General features: G+C 40.9%; 1 protein-coding gene across 1 annotated transcript in view; it reads left to right on the top strand.

The window, feature by feature from the left end:
• The window catches only part of LOC140550261 (thyrotropin-releasing hormone-degrading ectoenzyme-like), a 341,162-nt gene that overhangs the window by 301,530 nt on the left and 13,317 nt on the right, over nt 1–26,315 (top strand). The window contains exons 16-17 of the mRNA XM_072674121.1: nt 764–871; nt 17,320–17,487. Of these exons, the coding sequence (XP_072530222.1) occupies nt 764–871; nt 17,320–17,487 (276 nt within the window). The remainder of the gene's footprint in view (nt 1–763; nt 872–17,319; nt 17,488–26,315) is intronic.

Raw genomic sequence — 26,315 nt, 5'->3', positions numbered from 1 at the left:
TACACCAAATATTTCAAATATTAAATTGACTAAATCTTGAATAAAATGTTTTAAGTAATGTAAACTAATATAGATTTTGATCAAAAAACGAAGACCCTACTTTAGCGATCTTAGGTGAGCACAGCTTTAGGGCTTTAGGGGGCGTGTCGGTGTGTCTTTGCTATGGTAACGACGGGAAAAGTTTGCCTTGCTCGGCTCGAAACACTAAAAAGTCATGTACTGAGTATCTTAATTAATCATGGGCTTTTTCTTTTCTTTTTGGGCGTAACGTGCAACAATGAACCAATCAGCGCGTCTCTCGCACCCTTCAAGAGCCAGGTGCGGTCAGACTGACCTTGGCGGGTTGCTGTTTCAGTGGTGTAAAGCGTGGGGGGGTGTACGAGCGCTGCGTTGCACACGCCTGTGTTGACAATTCACTGCCGAGATAGCAACGGACGCCTGACTGTTGATAAACGTCTGCCTAGGCTGTTTTCAGTCAGTGGAGCTCCTCCTGTGTTTTCCGCTGCCAAGATACACAGCAATACACCAGAAATTGACCTGAACACCTCTCATTTCAAGACCACCACGCCCATCGATGTAGATATATTCACAAACAGCGTCACTGTTTAAACACCGCAGACAGAAGGAAGATTTTTTACAAGCTTTAATAAACAACAGTTTAAGCATTCAGATGATTCTTTGAGTTGCCATGGCTTCATATAGAAACCCTGTCTGTACTAGAGGACCCTTGAGGAACCCGTCTCTCCATGTTTCTCTCTCCCAGAGAGCTGCAGAGGGAGGTGATCATGCTGGCCTGTAGTTTCGGGAATAAGCACTGCCACCGCCAAGCTGTGTCCCTCATCTCAGAGTGGATATCCAACAACAAGAACAGGTACACACACTCACACACACACACACACACTCAGACACACATCCTTCATTACTGCAGTGCCTGCCACAGGTCCGTTTCTATAGCTACAGGGGTACAGCTATAGCTACACCCTTGTCGCCATATGTATAGCTGTTTTTACCACAATAACTCCTCAAAGGGAAGATGTCCTTTCTTATCTCCCTCTGAGGAGCAATAAAGCAGATCCAAGTATTGTTCCTCTGGTTTCTGAAATCTGTCTACTAAACCCCGCCTTCGGAGAAGAGAGGAGATCTACATCAGCGCTGAACTGTGAGGGGTTTGGGAAGCCAGTGAGAAAAGCATGAGCTCTCCTACTGCTCTGATAGTCTGCTGAAAGATCTCTGAGGTGTAGAAGAGAGATTTGTAAGAGATGAGAAGTGACTGGGAGACTTATAAAAAGAAATTATATATATATATATATATATATATATATATATATATATATAGTAGTCCATTATACAGTTACTATAGTTGCAGTAGTGAATATTTACTAAAGCAATAAACAAATAGTAACTCTATATACTACTAAAACTATAGTTGCTAAAGTTATAGCAGCATACAGTCGTAGTGTCGAGGTATATAGGATTACTAAGGTCATAGCATAACATGGAGTTATTATACTGTAGTATATATGGCAATTATTTTTGATATTGTGGCACATATAGCTACTACAGTTATAGTAGAATGCTGAGTTATTATACTGTAGTTACAGTAGTATATAGGCATAATATGTTGTAAACATTATTTTGTACATCTAGTGGTATATAGGATTAATATAACTATAGTAAATTAGTAAAGGTTATAGACATATATAGTCATTATACTGTAGTTACAGGAGTGTATATATATATATACTTCTGTAACTACAGTATAATGACTATATATGTCTATAACTACAGTATAACTACAGTATAATGACTATATACTTCCATAACTACAGTATAATGAATCTATATATTTCTAAAACTACAGTATAATGACTCTATATACTACTAGACCTTCTGTAACCCAATATACTACTATACCTATTGTATTCTTATATACTACTCTTTTATATTTACAATATAATAATGCTATATCTCACTATAACTACAGTATAACAATTCTCTATACTCTTATAACAATAGTAACTTTATATATTACTACAGTTTAATAATGCTATATACTGCATTTACTATAGTTATATTAATCCTATATACCACTAGATGTACAAAATAATGTTTACAACATATTATGCCTATATACTACTGTAACTACAGTATAATAACTCAGCATTCTACTATAACTGTAGTAGCCATATGTGCCACAATATCAAAATAATTGCCATATATACTACAGTATAATAACTCCATGTTATGCTATGACCTTAGTAATCCTATATACCTCGACACTACGACTGTATGCTGCTATAACTTTAGCAACTATAGTTTTAGTAGTATATAGAGTTACTATTTGTTTATTGCTTTAGTTCATATTCACTACTGTAACTATAGTAACTGTATAATGGACTGTTATTATGTAGTTATAGCAGTATATAGAGTTACTGTTGTTTATTGAGGGTGGTGGTAGTTCTGCCCCCTCATATCACTCATATCACCCCTCATATTCATATCACTCCTCACTGATGCTGCTGCATTTACCAAAGCATGTGAAGCTGAAGCACAGTGAGATGTTCAGAAAGTGTGTGTGGTGTGTACAGGGGGAGTGTGTAGCCGTGTCTGGGTGTGTGTAGCCGTGACAGCAGTCCGTCCTGAAAGGCTGTTAATGCTAGCGAGTGAGTGCATTAGCATCAGAGCACGCGTTGGGGCTGTGTGTTGTTGGTGCGAGCTGACAGTCTGAGACGTGATCAATAGAGTTCGCAGAGGAGCTCGCCAGCCCTGCCGCCGCGCGCCAAGTGTCCATGGCAACACCTATTTGTTCCTCTAATGCATCCTCCCAGAACAGCCGCCGAGACGCGTTCGGAGGCACGGCGCTGATCCACCAGCACACACCACTCGCCTGCGGTACAGTGTAGTGAAGGAAGGGCGTTTACACCCCTGAATCATCTGAACCGAGGTTGATGTTTTTCTTACAGTGTAAACAAAAAGGATCTGGTCACACACAGCTCAGCTAGGTCCTGAAATAGAGAAGCACTGCCAATAGAATAGGACTCTCTGGAGCAGGTAAACATTATAAACCTATTGGCACCATGCTGCCTAATGCCAGGCGTGGGCTAGAGGGGTATATAAAGCCCCCCAGGAGCATTGAGCTGTGGAGCAGTGGAAGAACTATATATATATATATATATACTTTGTAACTACAGTATGCCTCTATATATGTCTATAACTACAGTATAAATACAGTATAATGACTATATATATATCTATAACTACAGTATAATGACTCTATATACTTCTATAACTACAATATAACTACAGTATAATGACTATATATACTTCTATAACTACAGTATAATAACTATATATATATACTTCTATAACTACAGTATAATGACTATATATCTATAACTACAGTATAATGACTATATACTTCTATAACTACAGTATAATGACTCTATATACTTCTATAACAACAGTATAATGACTATATATCTATAACTACAGTATAATGACTATATACTTCTATAACAACAGTATAATGACTATATATCTATAACTACAGTATAATGACTATATATACTTCTATAACTACAGTATAATGACTCTATACTTCTATAACTATAGTATAATAACTATATACACCTATAACTACAGTATAATGACTCCATATACTTCTATAACTACAGTATATCTTCTTCTATAGGAATGAACAGGTGTCCCAATACTTTTGTCCTTTTCTGCTGCTTTTTCTTCTTCTACTGTTTAATGGGTGACGATAGCTTGCCTAAACGTCCCGTAATGTGGTCCGAAATTCCGAACCATCCAAACACTGCAAACCAACCCAAACGTGGTCCTGTTTGACCTGGGCCGAGACCACCTCTGTCATCAGAGCAGATTTATTTTGGCCCTGTGGTCCGAGGGGCTTTCCACTCCTGCTGTTTTGGTTGAGAGCAAACTGAAAAGTCTGAAGGTCCGGACCAAACAGGGTAGGTGTGAAAGCATCCTAAAACTCAGCTTAAGGTCTCTGAGAGAAGACCTAGGTGTGTGTGTCTGTGTGTGTGTGTGTGTGTGTGTGTGTGTGTGTGTGTGTGTGTGTGTGTGTGTGTGTGTGCGTGTGTGTGTAGGTGTGTGTGTGTGTGTGTAGGTGTGTGTGTGTGTGTGCGCGCTGTACCCAAAGGCAAGAGATTCTGCTCCACCTCTCTGGTAGTGAGAGCTTTTCCCCTGTGGAGCTGCAGAGGAGCTGTACAGAGAAACACACACACACACACACACACACACACATTGCTGGTTTATCCGGGTTACAAATGTAGGGCTGCTCTTTTTGGTGCTATATAGAGCAAATTTAAACGTTTCCTTAAGGAACATAGAACTACATAACATATGGTTTTATACAGTCTTGTGCAAAAGTTTGAGCACCCCTGGAAAAATGGCTTGTATTTCAAAAAATGGCAGTTCGGAAAATAAGCACCTATTTTAGACGGGGGGGGGCTGCATGTGCTAGTCCCCCCTTAATGGTGTCGATGAGGTGTGTGTGTGGGGGGGGTATTGATGGGTTATGGGTAATTGGCTTTACAATTTAATAAATTATATGGTCTTTCCACTTTGAAGTGCACACACACACACACACACACACACACACAGATTGCATAATCATATACAGAAGAGGCGATAAATGAGCAGGTGTCCCAATACTTGTGTCCCATTATCAAAGGTTTTAGGCATCGATTTACGTTATTTCAAAGCATTTATACACACATTCCAAACTATAATAATGTGTTTATGCCTCTGATCTGACTGATCTAATAAAAGCACCGGCGCGAGTGCAGAGCGAGGAGGCCGAGCAGCTTCGTTAGAAGGAGTGTCCGCATTGAACAGCCGATAAAAAGCTGGCCTTGGCGATTTATGGACTTGCCAGGAGCGTTATTGCTGGCCTTTTTTTTTAAGTTAAGTTGTGACCTGGCTGTTTGGGCGAGCCTCTGGCGTCCTCTTTTCCCGCTGCCACGGCACTGACCTCCCCCGGCCTTCTGGAGTGGCGAATAAAACCTCTAATTCAATATTCAAGGATGAGCACCTACTGCAGTAAAAGAGAAATGGCTCTGTCCTTTGGCTTTATAGTGAAGGTGATAATGTAGAGAGATTGCCTGATCACACCCTTCACGCTCCGAGAGAATGGAAATGAGCAGGACGTCCCACAATACTCAACAGAGGTGCAACACTAGGGCTGTCGACTCCATATATGTCCAAATGTTTGTGGACACCCCTATAATAAATGCATTTAGCCACTTTAGGGTGCACGCATTGATCTACGAATGCACACAAAGAGAAGTACTGCCAATAGAATAGGACTCTCTGGAGCAGATAAGCAACATGAACATATTATTGGCGTCATGCTGCATCATGCTATGATGGATGGTGTCGTTCAATACTTTTGGGATGAGTTGGAGAGTTGGGGATGACCTCCCTATTCTTGTGGCTATTCTTCTCTGGACCGTAGAGACAGTCACTCCAACTAAAGCAGCATCAGCTCTTTTCAATATCCTTGAATTCAGAAGAAACAATGAATAAACAGGCGTCCCAATACTTTCGTCCAAAATGTTGACTTGATTTCATCACCCAGTTCCTGCAGATTGTCCCAGAGCCCCGAATCTCCCGCTCTACCACATCCCAAAGGCGTCCTTCTGGATTAGTGAGCCCAAAGTGTGCCAAGACACCGTCACCATCACACCACCACCTCCACCCACCTGGCCTGTTCACACAAGGCAGGTTGGGTCCATGGATTCCAGACTCCAGACTCATCAGACCAGGCCAGCGTTCCTCCAGTCCTCAGCTGTCCAGTGTTGGTGAGGCTGTGCTGAGCCAGTGCTGCAGCCTCAGCTTTCTGTTCTTGGCTGACAGAAGTGGACCCTGATGTGGTCTTCTGCTGTTGTAGCTCCATCCTCCTCAAGGTTGGAGGTGCTTTTCTGCTCTTCACAGTTGTACAGAATGGTGATCTGAGCTACTGTAGCCTTTCTGTCAGCTCCAACCAGCCTGAGCAGCCGTTCTCTGCTGACCTCTTTTATCTACGAGGTGTTTTTTTCCGTCTGCAGAACTTCAGATCTGACGCTCACTGGATGTGTTTTCTTTATAACACCATTCTGAGGAACTCCAGACTAGAGACTGGTCGTTTTATGCGCCGCTCTGCTGATTATCTGATTGACAGTCCAAGTTCAAGTAAACACTATAAAATAAATACACTATAAAATAAACACTATAAAATAAACACTATAAACAAACACACTATAAACAAACACACTATAAACAAACACACTATAAAATAAACACACGATAAAATAAACACACTATAAACAAACGCACTATAAAAAAATACACTATAAAATAAACACTATAAATAAACACACGATAAAATAAACACACTATAAACAAACACACTATAAAATAAATACACTATAAAATAAATACACTATAAAATAAACACTATAAAATAAACACTATCAAATAAACACTATCAAATAAACACACGATAAAATAAACACACTATAAACAAACACACTATAAAATAAATACACTATAAAATAAACACTATAAAATAAACACACTATAAAATAAACACTATCAAATAAACACACGATAAAATAAACACACTATAAACAAACACACTATAAAATAAATACACTATAAAATAAACACTATAAAATAAACACACTATAAAATAAACACTTTAAATAAACACACTATAAACAAACACTATAAACAAACACTATAAAATAAATACACTATAAAATAAACACTATAAACAAACACTAAAATAAACACACGATAAAATAAACACACTATAAAATAAACACACTATAAAATAAACACTAAAATAAATACACTATAAAATCAACAATATAAAAGAAATAATCTATGAATAAACACTACAAAATAAACACTATAAAATAAACACTACAGAATAAACACTATAAAATAAACACACTATAAAATAAACACTATAAAATAAACACTACAAAATGAACACTAAACAATAAACACTAAAATAAACACTACAAAATGAACACTAAACAATAAACACTAAAATAAACACTACAAAATGGACACTAAACAATAAACACACTATACAATAAACACACTATACAATAAACACCATAAATGAACACTATAAAATAAACACTATAAAATAAACACTACAAAATAAACACCATAAATAAACACTATAAAATAAACACTACAAATAAACACTGTAAATAAACTGATTAGATAACTGCATGGATAAGAATACTTTGGATGCTTTGGAGACTCGTCCTGCTCTCCTCTACAGTAAGAAATGATCAACTCACTCCACCGTCTAGTTACTTTCTTCTCCTCTAAGATGTTTTGGAGGCTTTGAAACTCTGCGAGGCTTTTTGTTCAGCGTTTTATTGTTCATTTGGGTCAATTTTTGTTCTGCCTTTAACAAAACCCCATTAAAAAGTGATTTTCCAGCTCCAAACAAATTCGTAGGACTGAAAGCAGCTGTTAAAGCTTTTGTACAACAGAACACTGGTGATATTAATACTGTAAAGGCAACAAAAGAACGAGCGTCATTGTTGTTTCAAGGACATTAGTTAAAGGATTGTTTCGCAGCTCTGCCAGAGTTTGTGATAAATCGGTGTGAACTGGTCTTCTGACGCTGTCAGCGGTGCGTTCTAATAAAAGAATAATAAATAAAAAACAAAGCCGAGCTTATTTAAAGAGAAAAGCTGCAGATCGGCGCCCACACACAATTCTCTCACAGCCTTTCGGTAAATAAAACATTAAACCCATTACACGTCGGGGGGCAGGCACGTCTGCTTTGATTGCTTCATGATGACCTTGCTCCCAACCAACCCTCGCAGATTCTCGCAGATCCTCGCAGATTCTCGCAGATCCTCGCAGATCCTCGCAGATTCTCGCAGATTCTCGCAGATCCTCGCAGATTCTCGCAGATCCTCGCAGATTCTCGCAGATTCTCGCAGATCCTCGCAGATCCTCGCAGATTCTCGCAGATTCTCGCAGATCCTCGCAGATCCTCGCAGGTGTGATTGTTGAATTTTCTTCCATTATTATTTCAGACTTGTAGTTCAATTAAAAACGAGCACGAAATCCTGTGGAACGCTCAGATTCTAAACTTCAGAAATACTTTATTGATCCCAGGAGGGAAATTACAGCTGTTACAGCTGCAATTGCTTGTGTAAGAATAAACATAATAAACACTATAAAATAAACACACTATAACTAAACACTATAAAATAAACACACTATAAAATAAACACGCTATAAATAAACAATATAAAACAAACACTCTATAAATAAACACTATAAAATAAACACTATAAATAAACACTATAAAATAAACACTATAAATAAACACTATAAAACAAACACACTATAAAATAAACACGCTATAAATAAACAATATAAAACAAACACTCTATAAATAAACACACTATAAAATAAACACTATAAAATAAACACTATAAAACAAACATGCTATAAATAAACACACTAACATAAACACTATAAATAAACACTATAAAATAAGCACACTATAACTAAACACTATAAAATAAACACACTATAAAATAAACACACTATAAAATAAACACACTAAAATAAACACTATAAATAAACACACTATAAAATAAACACTATAAATAAACAGTCTATAAATAAACACACTATAAAATAAACACTATAACTAAACACTATAAAATAAACACTATAAAACAAACATGCTATAAATAAACACACTAAAATAAACACTATAAATAAACACACTATAAAATAAACACACTATAACTAAACACTATAAAATAAACACACTATAAAATAAACACACTATAAAATAAACACTATAAATAAACACACTATAAAATAAACACACTATAAACAAACACACTATAAAATAAACACACTATAAAATAAACACTATAAATAAACACACTATAAAATAAACACTATAAATAAACACTATAAAATAAACACACTATAAATAAACACTATAAATAAACACTCTATAAAATAAACACACTATAAATAAACACTATAAATAAACACTATAAAATAAACACACTATAAATAAACACTATAAATAAACACTCTATAAAATAAGATCTACTCATAAACGGCGGAGGCGTGGAGTTCAGCTAGGAGCTGCTGCTCAACTATTGAGTTTTTGTGATCATTTGCAGGTTCCCTCCCTTTAGACCAAACTAAAGGCCAGTTTTGCAGCCAGATCTTTCCCCTGGTTTCAGAATCAATCACACTGCCAGTGGACATTCTTCACTGCAGATCCGCTGTGGTCTTGGAGTGGCTTAATCTGTATCAGCCGAAGTGTCTTTTTCCGCCTTATTGCAATTCCCGTGATTCTAGAAACCAAACAGCCGTAGGCCTTTCCTTAATGAACTCGAGCTCTGCTGCCCAGTCTCAGGCTTTGGCACGAGAAACAAGCGCAGAGTTTGCCCACCTGTAGAAAACGCTCTAGTTTGAACCTATTTTAAGGGTCCGTATCGTGGAGACTGAATATTAGGCACTTTATTTACCGTCCAAACCCACAGGTGTCCCTACATGTGTCCTAGTTCTTGTGGCATGGGTTGTTAAAGATGGTAAAATAGGGGTTAGGTTTATTTGGGAGGCTATATTGCCTTGAATGAAACTTCTACTTGTATCCCACCATCATTAAGAAGACCCAGGATCTTCTCAGAACTCTGGTAGAACAGTGTCTCAGGCATCAGGCAGCGTCTTCATCACCATTAGGTGAAAGAACCTTCAGTGAGGAGCTTCAGATCTTCAGCTCCACTGTAGAACTCCAGCTCTGACTGGGGGAGGTTATCTAGAACCGATCGTTTCACGCCACCAAACCCACCGAAGGCCTGAATGTCTTTTAAATTTGACATTTTAACCCCTTGTTTACAGTTTTTAAAGGCTACAGGAGCGCCTGCAGAGAGCTCCAGACACAACAACTAAAGAGAAAGTGGGCTTACGAGAGTCTGGACCAAGATTAAACCCTCTGAATGGATCACTGACGATCCACAGAGAAGACAGAGTTAATGAACCGAGGGCCAGCTCCTCAGTCTCGGGCTTTGTCGTGATGAGGACTCTGAAATAAGAGCCAGCTCGCTTGTGGAAATCATTGTTGGTGTATTAACTTTGGCTTATTGGCTGTTCACACAACAGAAAGAGGAATAAGTAGCTCGGCGATTCTCTCAATCCCTTTATCTCGGAGCAGAAGCTCCTCCCGGTTATGGGTTTGAGCTCCTGACCTCAAGCTTACGGACAAGCTTCCAGCTCCAGCAAATCCCCACCGCTTGATCTGACGTCAGCTGGCACTTGACCTTGCCGATGTTCAACAGAGCAATCATCCCCAGCTGAGCCTCTGCCACTACTAAGCTCCAGAAATCCTCTCCGCCTCCATTACGCCGAGCTTCCACCTCCATTTTAGCCATTTATTTATTCCTTTCAGCTGCGACCAAGATCTCCAAGACTCAATTTCTAGGTAAAATGGCTTAAAACACTGAGAACCAATGTCCAAAAGTTTGTGGACATCGGCTCCTCCAGAGTCGCTTAGGTTTGGGAGTTTGTGAGAGCTTCTACCCTTCGGCAAAAGTCTTACACTAGAGTTTGGAACATTGCTGGGAGGGTTTGATGGTGTTCGGCCATTAGAGCGTTAGATAGAAGGTAAGATTAGTAAAGTCTGGTAGTGGATGATTAGTTATAGCTCAAAAATGCCACTCGGACATATACCACTCCACAGCCAGCCCAGAGCTCATGGGCATGGTGACTTTAGAGCTCATGCTTGGCTGCTCCAGAGCCTCCTGTTATGTTGGCAATGCTTTTCAGCGGTGATTAAACAAGCAAACAAGCTGTGTATGCACAGCTAAACGCCTGTGTCAGTAAAGGGAGCTTTGTAATGCTGCTGAGCTCACTCTGAAAGAAGTGTCTGAATACTTTTGTCATTTTTTGCAGTGTAGGAAGCTTAGAAGATACATTAAAATGAATTACATTTTTAGAATGACATTGCTGTCGATTGATTGATTGATTGATTGATTGATTGATTGATAAGTTCTGTACAACCTCTCTTTATGATTTTACTTTAACAGCAGTTTAAAGTAGCATTATGTGAAAATTGGTATGTTTGCTCCTGGGCTCCCCCTACAGCCAAGGAGTGTAATTCAGGTTTACTCCACTGCTGTAAATACAAATCATGCTTTGGCCCCTTTGAATAAATATTCTTTTCAAAATGCTGCTAAGATTTCAGATAGACACACTATAAATAAACACTTTATAAAATAAACACGCTATAAAATAAACACTATAAATAAACACTTTATAAAATAAACACACTATAAAATAAACACTATAAATAAACACTATAAAATAAACATGCTATAAATAAACACTATAAAATAAACACACTATAAAATAAACACACTATAAATAAACACTATAAATAAACACTATAAAATAAACACTATAAAATAAACACTATAAATAAACACTATAAAATAAACATGTTATAGCATGTTTATTTTATAGTGTTTATTTTAAAGTTTATTTTATAGTGTGTTTATTTATAGCATGTTTATTTTATAGTGTTTATTTTATAGTGTGTTTATTTTATAAAGTGATAAACACACTAAAAAATAAACACTATAAATTTAACACTATAAATATACACTCTATAAAATAAACACACTATAAATTAAACACTGTAAATAAACACTTTAAAATAAAAATAGAATAAAAATAAACACTCTGAAAGAAGTGTCTGAATACTTTTGTCATTTTTTGCAGTGTAGGAAGCTTAGAAGATACATTAAAATGAATGAATTTTTAAAATTACATTGCTGTCAATTGATTGATTGATTGATTGATTGATAAGTTCTGTCATCACATCTCTCAACGTAGCTTGGATGAATGTTGGCTAGACGTGCTGATCTGAGGTTCTTTAGTCAGCGCTCTGCGCTGTATTTGGGTCTAGTCCAGCTTGTGCTATGCAAATGTATTCCCCTCTGATGAAATATGCTAAGGCAGCAGCCAAACAGCTGAAACATGGCTTACGATTTTAGAGCGCATGAAAAATGAGAGCAGTCTGAGCCTTCTGAGAGTTCTTCACCTGAAATCGGGGCGAGTCGGCGGGAGGGAGGGCGGGAGGGTGGGGTGGGATTCCTCAGGAGGGAGTGCTGTACGAGAGCGTTTAATGTGGCTGTTCTGTCTAATGATGTTAAGAGTTAATAGGGTGACCAGTCTTGGAAGCAGGTTGTCCTTCCTTGACTTCCCTCCCTCCCTCCCTCTCTCTCTGTCTGTCTGTCATAGGCCCAGATGCATGCAGTGGCATGCAAAAGTTTGGGCACCCCCTGCTCAAAATCTCACGCCATGAGCCGGACTCCGAAAACTTGTGGCTTGGGCATGAAGTTAAAGATGAAACCCCAAATGATTTGAGTGCTCAGATGCCTTTTATCAAGGTTTCAGACCTTAACTAGGACTATCGCTTGTTCACAGTCATTGTTTAGGAAAGTGATACCAAGTGATGCAAATTTCACCTCAGACCTCCCACCCCAACAAACAGAAGCCATGGGCTCCTCTAAGAAGCTGCAGGATACTCTGTGGTGGCTGGTGTGGTGCAACAGATAACACCACTATCTGCCACTGAGCTACCACACCGTGTGGGAGACTGGGGTTCGATTCCCGGTCTGGGTGACTGTGAAGCGCTACACCAATAAGAGTCTTTGGGCAAGACTCCTAACACTGCATTGGCCCACCTCTGTAATACGAGTTACCTTGTAAGTCGCTCTGGATAAGAGCATCAGCTAAATGCTGTAAATGTAATGTAAATGTACTCTGAACGTTACAATATCTGATGCTCACCAGGAGAGAAGGCTGTAGGAAGATAGTAGAGGGTTAACATAAACAATGGGGGTCAGGTTGAGATCAAACAATCATTTCTCAACAAATGAAAACCCTCATTTTTTTTATTTTTGCAAAAAAACCTCTAGGAACATTTTGCAGACTCGGTAGTGGCGGTGCACTGTTTTACTGTGCAGCAACCCCTGCACATATATGACCTTGGATCATGGAGTCGAGAGTCTTTCAGTGCTTGTTTGAGGAGGTTATTGGGTCATCTTGCTGCTAAAGTTTTTTGGACGGTGGGAGAGGGTGCAGAATATCATGAAAAGACCACCTCTCCAACTGTTTCCTGCTTTGGGCTTGTCTTGCAGCCAGTAACACAGTGCTAGAGTAAAATTTCAGTGCCAGAGTGAAGAACAGATTCAGTTAAATACCAGCAAATTCTGGAAGCTTCAACCGACCATTTGTTCAGGTGCCTCCTGATATTCAGAAGAATAGACTCCAGACTAGTTTGCTAGGGTTTCTACAGGAACCAGGCCTTGTGACCACGGCTTTTCCAGGGCCAGGCCTTTATCAGGTGTACAAAACAAGTGTGGTCCCCTCATTCTCTACCCCATCTAATGGCCTAAACATGGCATTGGAAGGGTAAAAAGGGGGCAGTACATTAAGAAATACATTGTATACATTGTCTACATATTGTGTATGTAGACGATGTGTTAAATAAGTTTTCTTAGATTACGAAGTTTATCAATACTACCCCAACCTTTACCATGAGATCGCAGCTTGAATGACCCCTGTGGCACTGGATTGCTAACATCAGCGCAACGTATGGCACTACATTGTTCACACATCCTAGATCGCAGCTCCCTGGAAGTTTCACCCACATAGAACAAACCATATGGACAACACAATAGCTGTGATCTCAGCCTGAGTCACATGACTGGAAAGGCTCACAAGTCCTGGAAGCAAACAAACAGACCACCATGGGAAGCCACCAAGAGTGTCTTTATTTATACCATAAACAGCCCATCAGCTTAAAGAGTCCTTGGGCCTTCTTAGCCCTCGTCTTTCCCAGTATTCCTACTCGTTTGGTCTCTCCCACTCTGTGCGGAGCTGACCATGGTCAGGTGTGAGCCCTCAGCATGAGCTGATGTATAGTGTATACCACATTACGTGAATTGCAATTAATGACCCTTTTGATTTTAATTAACCGACCTGTTCTGGAGGATCTGACCGCATCTACCACATCCCACTATGTGTAAAACAGCTTCTGCAGCAGGATAACAATCTTAAACACACCTCAAAATCCACAGTGGACTACCTCGACAGGTTCCAGGTGAAGGTTTGCTGTATAAGAAGCCACAAAACCACAGAAAAGGAGCCCAAAATCAATCGGCATGTGTCAAAGTAAAATCCACTCAAACAGGCAAGCAGGGCTTCAGGCTAGGCTAGAAGCTAACACTAGATATAATCTACCTCAGCCGAACCAAACTGGAACTAAATACACATCATAAGGGAACGCTTGTGTCACTTTTGCTTATTTTTTGACAGGACTTTAGAAAGACAAACCCAGTGAAGCAGTGCTGAGGTAAAATAACAGGGTGGTAAATGGGCTTGTTTAACTATTACCTTTGTTTCAAACACTTACTATTTCTACATCAAACAACACCTTAATCAGTCAATACATGTGCCCAATGGCTCCTTCAGTGTATTCTCAAGTCTACTTGTCTGTGTAGTTGGTCAGGGGGCGCCGCACCCACAGCAGTCCGACTGAAGCTTCCCTATAGAAGTGATGCAGAACTCTCAGGCCCAAGAGCCTTCAATCAGTCTTATTCTCACTCTAACAAACACACACACTCAGTCTAATCACACACATTCCTCTCTTCAGCTGAAGCCCCTCATCAGCAAACAGTTAGACTCTGTAATGTCGCTCAGCGCCAGACAACGCTACAAATTCCTCCTCAAACAGAGCGACACAGGCTCATTCCAGATGGAAAGCTTTCAAATAGTTGAAAACAAGGGCAATTGTGCATCTTCTCGTGGTGCTCCAGTAAACTAAACGTTAGCAATTTCCAGCAGGTTGATCAAACAGGCGTCAGCCGCTGCCAGACTGAACACACTGCTGAATGTAGGCCAGTGTCTGCGAGAGCATGTGTGTGTATGTGTGTGAACATCACTGGCTTTGATGAAGTGGAAAACTGACTTAGTGAACAATAGCAGATTAGCGTGCCTCAGTATAAAAGCCTCCAAACAAAGCAATAGAACGCAGGAAATGGCCGAGCCGAGCCGCACCGCACCGCACTGCACTGCGCTCAGCTTTAGCTTTTGTTAGTTTGTTTTTAGTGGATGTGAGCTACATGTTACTGCAAGTGTCTTATTGTGTGATTCTGTGGCTCTAGAGAACACTGGGGTACGTTTATGGCTAATGGTACCACTGAGTCCACTTGCACTCTTTGTTGCTGGAGGGTGTTTTGAAGGAAAAGAATAGGAACCCTAGCTCTGAAACTGGTGTCATATTGTAGTTTAATGGGCTGCATCTCCCTATACATGACTGATTGGATTGGAGAAAGGTGTGTGTTGGGGGGGGTCAGTTTGGTGGGTCACCTTGGTGGGTCACCTTATCCAGAAAAAATAAATGAACCGATTGGTTTGGTTCTACTAAACTGCTGATATTACATCATCACTACCAGCAGGGCCGACTTCAAGCTCAGAACGTGAGAAGAGTTTCAATTTGCAAAACGAACGAGCTCATCCTGCAACAGTTATGTCATCACCCATAGATCTAATCGCCCTCATGAGCTCCTGACACTCATTTTTAATGATTTTCTGCTTCTTTTTCTTCTTCTTTTGTTTAATGCTTGACAATGGCATGCCTCAGCTTCCTGTAATTGGTCTGAAAATCCAAACTATCCAAAAATAGTGTTTCACCCTGCAAATCAACCCAGTCTTGGTTCGGTTTGATTCATAACTCATGGCCCAAGGCACGTTTTACACCTGCTATTTTGGTTTGGACCAAACTAAGCAGTGGTGGCTCAGCAGTTAGAGCTCCTGGCTATAGATGACAGGGTTGTGGGTTCGATACCCGGGCTCGGTCCACTGTTGGACCCTTGAGCAAGGCCTTTCGCCCTCTCTGCAGATACCTGCACCTTTAAAAAAAGTGTTAATGTCCAGACTAAACAAGGTAGGTGTGAAAACACCCTACAATTTTGTTAAAATAAACGGATACAATCAAATAAATATAAACTTAAATTCAATAAATGAAAAATAATAATGTAATAATTAATAAGGATAATATATGTAAGACTGTCTAAAACATAAGAACCTCTATCACAATGTGAGGGAGGTCTTCCTAGTCTCAGACTCCTGACTATGGAGGGTTGTGTTGTTGATGAGATTTGAACTTATCATCTCCTGTCGGAGGCAGTAAGACAGTCGCTCCACTCTAGAGCTGTGAAGCCGTGTCTGAGAAAGAAGACAAGGTAAATTTACTCAGAACTGGGTTTGTATGGAGTGGAATTTCACAGCTCTGCACCGGCCCTACGGTCTAACTGCTGCTCATCAGCTCATCAAGTGTGAGGAGGTCATCGGTTTAAATGCCAGCAAGGGCTCAGCGCTTCATTGTAAAAGCCTCCCAGTCTGGGTATGTCATGTGATAGGGGGAGTTCTAACCTTCAGATGGGAGTAAACAGTAAACAGATTGTTTTGAGACTCAACTCAGTATGGATTGTTGACCAAGCGGAGATTCAGAAGTTAAAACTATGAGTTATGAGAACTTTTGAGTTATGAGAGTTTTGATCATTTAACTGGCTAAATGTAAAGAGTTGGATAGACTAATTTGGGGAAAGTACAATCTGGTGAACTGGCAGCACCACAACCAGGCCTCTCTGCAGAGTTTCCCTTTTATAATAAATAGCATGTGGCATGAAGTTGCTGTTTGTGTCAGACTATAAAGACTAATCTGTGAATTCACCTGAATGAAAAAAGGTGTATGTCCACATGTTTGTGGACACCCCTTCCAATTAATGCATTCAGCCACTTTAAGTTGTGCCCACTGCAGACACAGATGTGCAGTGGTTGGTGTGGCGCAACGGATAACACCACTACCTGCCACTCAGCTATAGTTCGATTCCCAGTCTGGGTGACTATGCTGCACTACACCAATAAGAGTCCTTGGGCAAGACTCCTAACACTACATTGGCCCACCTCTGTAATACGAGTAACCTTGTAAATCACTCTGGATAAGAGCGTCAACTAGATACCAAAAATGATGATGAGACTCTTTGAGTCTCCACAGCAATCAGATCCTCACTGCAATGACCCAAAATCTAGTAGAAATTTTTCCTGTACAGCAAGATATACACTTTTTCTTTTAAATACACCTGGGTGAGCAGGTGTCCCAATACTTTTGCCCATATAGTGTGCTACATTTATTGTGTCTCAATACTAACCTGAACCTGATCTCTGCAGGATCCCCCCCAACGTACGAGACATCGTCTACTGCACCGGCGTATCTCTGATGGACGAGGACGTGTGGGAGTTTATCTGGATGAAGTTCCACTCCTCCACGGCCATCTCAGAGAAGAAGGTCCTCCTGGAGGCTCTGACCTGCAGCGACAGCAGCGTCCTGCTCAACAAGTAATAATCTGGCACCTTATGAAGGGTTATGAATGGTTCATTAAACCATTCATTAATTAATGAATGGTTTTTGTTTATTACTGGTTAATAATTGGGTCATAAACACCTTACAGATCATTAATAAGCAGCTATAGCACATATAAATACACTGCATGTCCAGATGTTTATGGACACCCCTTCTAATGAATGCATTCAGTTGCTTTAAGTTGCATTTATTGCTGAAACAGATGTGATCTCTTTAGAGAAGTACTGCCAATAGAATAGGACTCTCTGGAGCAGATAATTATGAACCTATTTACACCATGCTGCTGCCTAATGCCAGGCATGGGCTAGAGGGGGTATAAAGCCCCCCAGCATTGAGGTGTGGAGCAGTGGAAGAACTGTGTTCTCTGGAATGATGATGATGATGGTGCTCCATCCAATACTTTTGGGTGGGATGTGTTGGGGAGTTGGATGATGAGGTGGGGTGGTGATCATCATCCAACATCCTGACCTCACTAATGCTCTTGTCGCTGAAGCAATCAAATCCTCACAGCAATGCTCCTGCTTCTAAATCGAGTAGAAAGCCTTCTTCTTCCCTGGACAGTAGAGAGACAGTTACTTTGTATACCCTTGATTTCAGAAGAAACAGAATGAGCAGGCGTCCCAATACTTTTGTCCAAAAAGTATAGGTCAACAGTGACATTCATCTCTGCTGTTAAAGCTCAGATTCGGCTGCTTCCTTCTCTTCCTCTATCTTCTCTATCAGTCTGAGTTAAAGCTCTCAGCTTCAACCAATCAGGACCAGCCTTTTCCTCACAAATCATTTAGTCTGATGTTTCTTCATCTCAGATGGTCTATGCTTATTTATTAATAAGCTATTAACACTTATAAATGCTTATAAGCTATAAACACTTACTTACTCTCTTACTGTAACAGGAAAACATGTTCCGAACATTACAGCCCGGCTTAAGCTACTGTAAGACCCGTCTGTGTCCCATGTGCAGTGTAGAACCCAGATGGGGCCCTGGTCAAACCCCTCCTGGTCCCATCACAGACCCTAATGGGCATCCCTGTGAGGGGCCATGGACAAAATGTCCCAAATGGTTTCCAGTTGGGCTTCTCATACAGGCCCCACATGGGTTCAGCTGTATGGAGTACACCACCAGCAGTTACATCGTTATTACATAGATCGTTAATGTGTAATTACACAGTTATTAGAGACAGTAAAATAACAGGGTGGTAAATGGTTTGAATGGCATCTGAAGGTAGGTTGAGCATCTAAGTCTTAACCAGTCTAGCCATCGTTAATTGATTGATTAGATAAAGAGACTGCGGGCCAAGTCATTGGACGTCATCGGACGACAGTTGAACAACTGAAGGAAGGCAGGCACTAATTCCAAGCTCCACGATGAGAGCTGACAGATACCCATGATTGGCTTTGCATCATGCTGAGCCGTAGAGGCGAGAGGGGAACAAGGCCATCTTTCCCACCCGGAGAGCCGGGCCAATTGTGCTTTCTTGGACAAAACCTTAGCTGCACCACTCGGGAGCCTCCATCCAGGGCTTGTTTACAAGTACTCTCTAATTGGAACAGAAAAGCTGTGGGTATCACAACCAGCAGGTCCTCGAGGTTGAGTACTTCAGCAGTTGTTAGTGGCTGCGAAAACAACGCTATCAGATGGTATCTCTTGATTCTGTTCCCTTCATTTCGAGAGAAGAACTTCAGATTGAAAGCTCTTCTTAACAAGGACTCGGCACAAAACAAAGTGCCGTCGTTTCAAGAGGAAGTACGACTAGCCAAACTTTGTGTTTTATCAGCTTGGACACTTGCGGCCTCCTGCCGAGGAGCCGTGTGATGCGCAGGTTTGAATCGCAGCTTGATCACGCTCGCACTTTCTTGTCAGAAATAACTGAACTCCCTGATTAGGAGAATATCTGAACTTATAGAACACTTTGAACACAGCAAATGATCAGGTGTGCACAGCAGACATGGCCCATTATATAAGACAATAAATGGACAAAAGTATTGGGACACCTACTTGTTTATTGTTTCTGCTGCTCTACTGTCCAGGCGTTCTAGGGCATTCCTCTTAGGATTTGATTGCAATCAGTGACAAGAGCTTTAGTGAGGTCAGGATGTTGGATGATGATCACCAACAACCCACTTCATCATCCCTAACTCCACAAATAATCCAATCCAAAAGAACTGGATGGAGCACCACCAACACCACCACCATCATTCCAGAGAACACAGTTCTTCCACAGCTCAGTCAATGCTGGGGATCTTTATACCCCTCTAGCCCACAGCTGGCGATAGATATGGGGCCAATAGATGGGGTGTCCACAAACATTTGAGAGAAGCATTGGTTTTTGTAGGTGCTTTAGCTTTTGTTGTGACTTTAGCTCTGTTTCTGTTAAGCATTAACACGTGTCCCAATACTTTTGTCATGTAAGCTCCATCCACAATTTATGGCACTGGTCCCTGATTTATCCTTTTCAACACAATGTTATTTGTGCTGACTTGATTGGGTGAATCACAGGTGCTGGAGCTTAAATCCCAGTGTAAACAAGACTAATGCCCACCGAGCCTTAATCGTCCATAAAAGTCCATACTCTTCTCACCCCACTTTGGACCAATTCAGTTCCACCCCGGCTGCTTCAGTCATTCATACCCTGTCACTCACACCAGTAGAGGTCCATTCAGCACTCTCTAAGTGGGTACCAAAGACAAAGCCAGCAGCATGTAGGCACTTTGCCTGCGAGTCTCCACAGCGTCCTAAATCCTCTCAGAATTCAATAGTTGGATGAAGGGGGGTGACGGATTATCGCCCGGCCGGGCCAGCCGAGGAGATCCCAAAGCCCACACGTATTTTCAGCCTCCGAGGACACACTGTGGGCGTGACGTCTCCATTTGTGTTGGCTCTTCTGGCGGCCCGCTCTATGAATACACTCAGAGAAAAGGAACATGGCCACACATGCATTGGCCCCTTTCTCCAAGAGCTGAATGTTAAGCAGATCCAGTGGGGCCGACCTCCCACACCCATGAGGCCTTTAGAGCCTTGCATGGCCAATGCAGGCACGTTTCCACCACAGGAATCTTTTTTTTTAGGCATTCAGGAACTTTTTAGGCACATTTCCGCCAAGGGAAACTTTCAAGAACCTTGAGCTTTTCAGGAACTCGGGAGCTTTTCAGGAACTCGGGAGCTTTTGAGGAACCACTGGAGGAGGCTTTTTTAGTTGATGCTTTTTTGCAGACTGTAAGAACTATTGGGACGAAGCTGCCCAACTAACCAAACATGCACAGAAAACGACCAGTCTTTGAATGTTATATATCCACAATGTGATATATCCGACCAAGCTTGGCTGTCTAGGTAGATAAGGCAAATCATTCCCATATTAGCATAATAAGCAATGTTGGGAGGGCGGGTGGTCCAGCGGACTCCTATCCTGATCAATCTGCTAGCCATTGGCAGCCTGGGCCCAGAGAGAGCATGGCCCTCTCTCTAGGGTGGTGTTTTGTGAAATTTTGAATCAAAGGGAGGATTTTCAAATAACTCAAATAACTCAAATAACTATGTGTGGACGGGGGCGGGGGCCAAGGTCTTCCCTTGACCCTTAATTCCAGTGGTTGATAACAGCACCCTCAAGAAAAACAAGTAATTGATTATATAAACGTTAGTTTGCAGTATTACATAACCCGTGACTTAAGACAGCCATATAGACCTGTTTCAACATATTGCCAATACATTATGACCATACCTTTAATATAAGGTGAACATGGACGCTTTATATCCTCATATTCGGATATGTAGACCATATTGGCATGGTGCACCTGCACTACTTCATAATGCCTTTCATAGTACAAACACCCTTGCAGCCTATCTAAAGGGGTAGGCCTCTTCCTAATGGTTACATCCCATAACCGAACAGTGAGTTGCTTATGTGATACAGGGTGTACTAATTGAATGGAGTGTACCCTAAGGCGACGCCTGGGCTTCTGCAGGGCAGAATTCATTCTTATTCCCGGGTGGGTAGATGTGTGGGTAGTGCTGGGCTGGTCGTCACTGGCGTCTGCTAGTCGGGTATACACCGCTTCCCTCCAGGCGTGTTGGTTGGTTGACTGGTGACGTCGGTGACATCGGCGGCAGTTCGAAAAAGAGGTGTGGCTGGCTGCGCACATGTCGGAGGGGGCGTGTCTTGGTCTCGCCCTCACTAGGGCGTGGGATGTTGGGAACTCTGTGCCCTAGAAGAGAGCCAAGACGTTGCCCTCAACTTGTCCTGGTACCCTGTTGAAGGTTCTTGTGGGCCTTGGACCTCCAGGTGTCACAGTGGAGGCCTGATTCTCAATTTAACGGGCCTTTAAGAAGCCCTGCAGTTTACTTCTGTTCTTTAGTTGCTCAAAACGTTCTCTAGATACATAAAAAGGTCTCAAAACTCTTTACTTCCTCAAATAATTCCAGAATGATTTAGTTCCTTTCTTTAAACATTTCTAAACTCTTCAGTCCATCAAAATGTTCTGGAAGTTCTTTAGATCCTCAAAAGCTTCAAAATTCCTTAAACTGTTCTTTTTTCCCCCTTAAAACAGTTCCGTAACATTTTAGCTCCTTAAAAGGTTTGAGAAATGTAGAAGTTTTTAAGGAACTCTTTGAAATGTTCAGCACATTTCCACTAGAGGAACTCGAGGTGAGGTTTGCTGTACTAACTAAACATTAACTGCTCAAATAAAACCTTCACAAAAGCATTTTTTAATTTTGAATGTTTCCATAAACTCTTTAATTCTTCAGAAAGTTCCAGAATTGTTTAGTTCTGTAAAACGTTTAAACACTCTTTAGTTCCCCCAGTTTTTCTCAAAACATTCCTAAACTCTTTAGTCCCATAAAACATTCTGAATGTCACGGTGTGTGGAGCTCGGAGGCGGAGGCAGACGTAACTGCAGGTGTTTCTTAAAAGGAGAATAAAACCAAACAAACAGAAGACAAAGAGAAACAACCAGGGGACTAACACTGAGACGAACACAGGAAAACAACAGAAACTAAACAAAACAAAACAGCCAAGCTAAAACACTGTGAACCGCCATGATCCCGAACCGCCAAGACCAGACAAGGAAATGCTCAAACAAAGGGGTTCTTATACAGAGACTAAAAAAGGACACCTAGGACTAGCAAGGGGGCGTGGCTACAGAGGAGGCACATGTGGGAACACAGGAGGAGCTAGGACAGAGCACAAAACAGGGGCAGGCATGAGACTGAAATTTCTTGAATCTGTAAAAGCTCTTGACCCGCCTTGAGGATTCCAGAACTCTTTAATTACTCTTCAGTTGTTTATAAAAACCTAAAACTCTTTAGTTTCTTAATAAATTTCAGAACATTTTTTTATTTCATTTTTTTTTTAAAAGGTACCAAAACTATTTACTTATTTAAAGGTTTTAGAGCGCTTTGGTGACTGAATTATTTCTCAAAAGAACTTTATTTTTTTACATTTAAGTTTAAAAAAAAAATCTAAACCTTTTATTTTCTTAAAAGGTTCCTTAATTCTTTAATTCCTCAAAAGCTTCTAGAACTTTATAGAAAATTTACATTTAAAAAGAAAATATCTAAACTTTTTAGTTTCTTAAAAGGTTTCTTTAATTCCTCAAAAGGTTCTAGAACTTTATTTATCGAAAATTCTAAACTTTTTAATTTCTTCAAAGATTCCTCAATTCTTTAATTCCTCAAATTTATGGAACTCAGACATTTCTCAAATTCAAGAACCCTTTACTGCCATAAAAGCTTCCACTGCTCTTTAGTTCTTTAAAAGTGTCAGAGCTCTTCCCTCAGACGACTCCAGAGCATCGCTGAAAGTGTGCTTTATGAGGAAAGCGAGGGCAGCAGTAGAAGAAGGTAGATGGTTTGTTGCTGCTGTTATTCATCAGTGTAGATTTGGACATTTAGAGAGCCTTACGGACGTTTGCGTCTTGTGAATTTCTATCATCTTGTTTTACCATATGGTTTCACTAGCTCCGGCGAGAATGTGGTAAATGGCAAAGCCCTTTAACGTGAAGTCTAACGGCCAAAGCAACAAGAAAACAACAGCTGCGGCCTCCCTTTAGAGAGCTTTAATAGTGTCTGTTGTTGACGCTTTATGTTGTTTATTACCTTTTTACATTAGGTTTTAACTTGCAACTGCCGTGCATGAGGAGCCGTAAAGCAAATGCATCTCCTTTGGTGGAAGTAATCGTTTAGAAGGAAGTGTTATGGGTTCTTACGCAGGAATTTGACAGAAAGCTTTTGTCTGTAGCCGGTTAGATTTGGGTGTTAAGACTTGGCACTGGTAGTGACTTATGAAGCCTGCGTGAAGTGCTGGATAGAGGAAGAGGAAGGTCTGAGTAGTCCCTTCTAAAGATTACCTGGTATCAGCATCATCGGAGCTGAAGGTTTTGCATATGGAGCTGGTCCCTCTTTGCTCTAAGCTCTAACAGCAGCAGCAGCTCTGGAGGCGTCTCTGCACTCTGCTCTGAGCTCAGCACTCGGCCCTGACCCCGCTCTGTAGCTTTACGTTGTCTGACAGACACTCGGTGGATGAGCTGCTCTCTGTGAGCTGTTCCTCCTAAACTCTTCCACTGTTCAATAATAATAACACCACTCACAGCTGATGGAGGAAGATCTAGGAGGGAGGAAATTTCACCAGCTGACTTGTTGTTGTTGGTGCAGCGGTGCTGAGCTCCTATTACATACAGAACCACGCTGGAGCTCAGTGAGCTCTACAGAACCCACTCCCACTCTCACTAATGTGTGGAGGAAAGGCAGACTGCATGACTAAGGGCTGGATTTTATACATATACTAATTTTATATGTGGCGATGGTACTGAATGAAGCATCTGAATTCAGTGATTAAGAGGCATGTCCCAATACTTTTGTCCATAGAGTGTATGTTTACCTACACAAATTGGTTAGCCAAGAAACATTGAGATGGACTAGTGTGATCTAAAAGTGCAGATGTTTTAATATATTTAGAAAAGAGGGAAGATAAGCTTGACTGTATTTGAGCTGTGCAGGCAAACAGACTTTGATGATGTCACTTCCTGAAAATGATAAACATAGCAGGGAAAAATGGCAGTGTTACGGGGTTGTATGAAGGACGGAGGGACAACAACAAATGCGCTATTTAATTAAAGCTATGAATCATTTTAGAGAAAAAACAACAGTAGTTAGTTAATTATCATTTTTTTATAAATTTAATAAACTAAAAAGAGCATTTTTGAATTTTTAATAGCTAAATGATATTTGTCACAAAACATTAAAGGTTTTAAATGTTTCTTTTTTTTGTTAAAACCAAATTTAGTATCCCATTTTAAAGACATTCGTAAATCTATTACATAACGTTGCACACCATCAGGCCCCTGCAACTGATCCAGAACACAGCGGGACGGGTCTAAGTTCAGCCATATTCAGCTCTTCATTGTAACTTCCTGTAGCTGCTGCCCAGGTCATCAGATTCAACCTGACCCTGACTCTGGCCTACAAAGCCAAGACTGGACCAACCAGCCCCTCCGTACTTGATGGTGATGGTCAAAAGCCTGATCTGCACCGAGAGCCCTTCCAGCTTCAAGTACGGCTCAGCTCGACCCGCCATCCTTTAAGATCCACGGAAGACGAGCGTCCAGACTTTTTACTGTCCTGCACCGAAGTGGTGGAACGAACTTCCCCTGGGTGTCCGAACAGCAGAGTCCAACACTCACTGTCCTCAAACCCAGACTGAAGACCCTCCTCTTCTGAGAGGACTTGGGTGAAGAGTAGAGTACTATGGTCTCCATATTGACTTCTGTGTTTAGTAGAGTCTTGGTGTCTTAGTGTCTAACTAGCTGAGGCTATTCTTGAGTAAACAGTGAAGCCAAATGCTAAATGCTGTAAATGTAAAGGTAATGTGAAACATGGGAATGGGTGGAGCTACACATTTTCTACAGGCATTGACTGTACCCATGCCTTAGGCACTCTTAAAGGGCTCTGAATCCTGAGAACTGCCCAGGTTAGAAATAATAATCTATGTCTAAACATAGTCATGCGATGTGCCGAGAGCAGAGAAACAACAGCTTTGCGTAGCGTACAGCTGATGATGGAAATGAAAGGTGGAGAAAAGACGCTGAAGCAGCTGTGAAGAGATGCTGTGTTGTTACAGAGCTGAAAATAGTGTCAGACAGAGCTGGAAAGAAAAACAGGAGGTATAGGCTTTGGAAATCCATTAGCCCCATGCATGTGCTAATTGGAAACAGTAGCGTCACGCTATGACACAGTGTGTTAGCATTAGCACATGGCATTAACAGCTCCAGCTAGAAAGTGCCACACGGCAGAAAGCCTATAACCCGAAGTAGAGAAAGCCAAGGCAGCATGAAAACAACAGCTGTGGCCTCCCTGTGGAGAGTTTTAGCAGCGTCGGAGTTGGGCCTAGGCCTAGTTAGCTCTGTTAAGAGTTGCCCTTTATGGATGCTGGCTGAGGACCCGCCGGAGCTTCTGAAGACAGTTTGTAACTTTCTTGTCTGCCGTGTGCAGGTAGAGTTTGATGAGTCATGCTGGATCCTCTGAAGGCTTGAAGTCTTGCTGATTAATTCATGATGATCATAGACCTGCAGCATGGATTTCGCTCGCACACGTTGGAAGCACATTATGGGAGGGGTTGTCAGCTGTGCCATTGTAAATAATTGCAAATGTTTCTGGACACCCCTTTCTAATAAATGCACTCAGCTACTGTAAGGTCCACAATCTAGTAGAAAGCTAGATTGTTTTTTAATTCCCTTGATTTTAGAAGAAATAATGAATGAGCAGGTGTCCCAATACTTTTGTCCATTTAGTCTACATTACCATTCAGGACAG

This window comes from Salminus brasiliensis, chromosome 2, assembly GCF_030463535.1.
Source record: "Salminus brasiliensis chromosome 2, fSalBra1.hap2, whole genome shotgun sequence".
In the NCBI taxonomy this organism is placed as follows: Eukaryota; Metazoa; Chordata; class Actinopteri; order Characiformes; family Bryconidae; genus Salminus; species Salminus brasiliensis.
The sequence above is the reverse complement of the archived record's forward strand: the minus strand, read 5'-3'. Positions and strand labels throughout refer to the sequence as shown.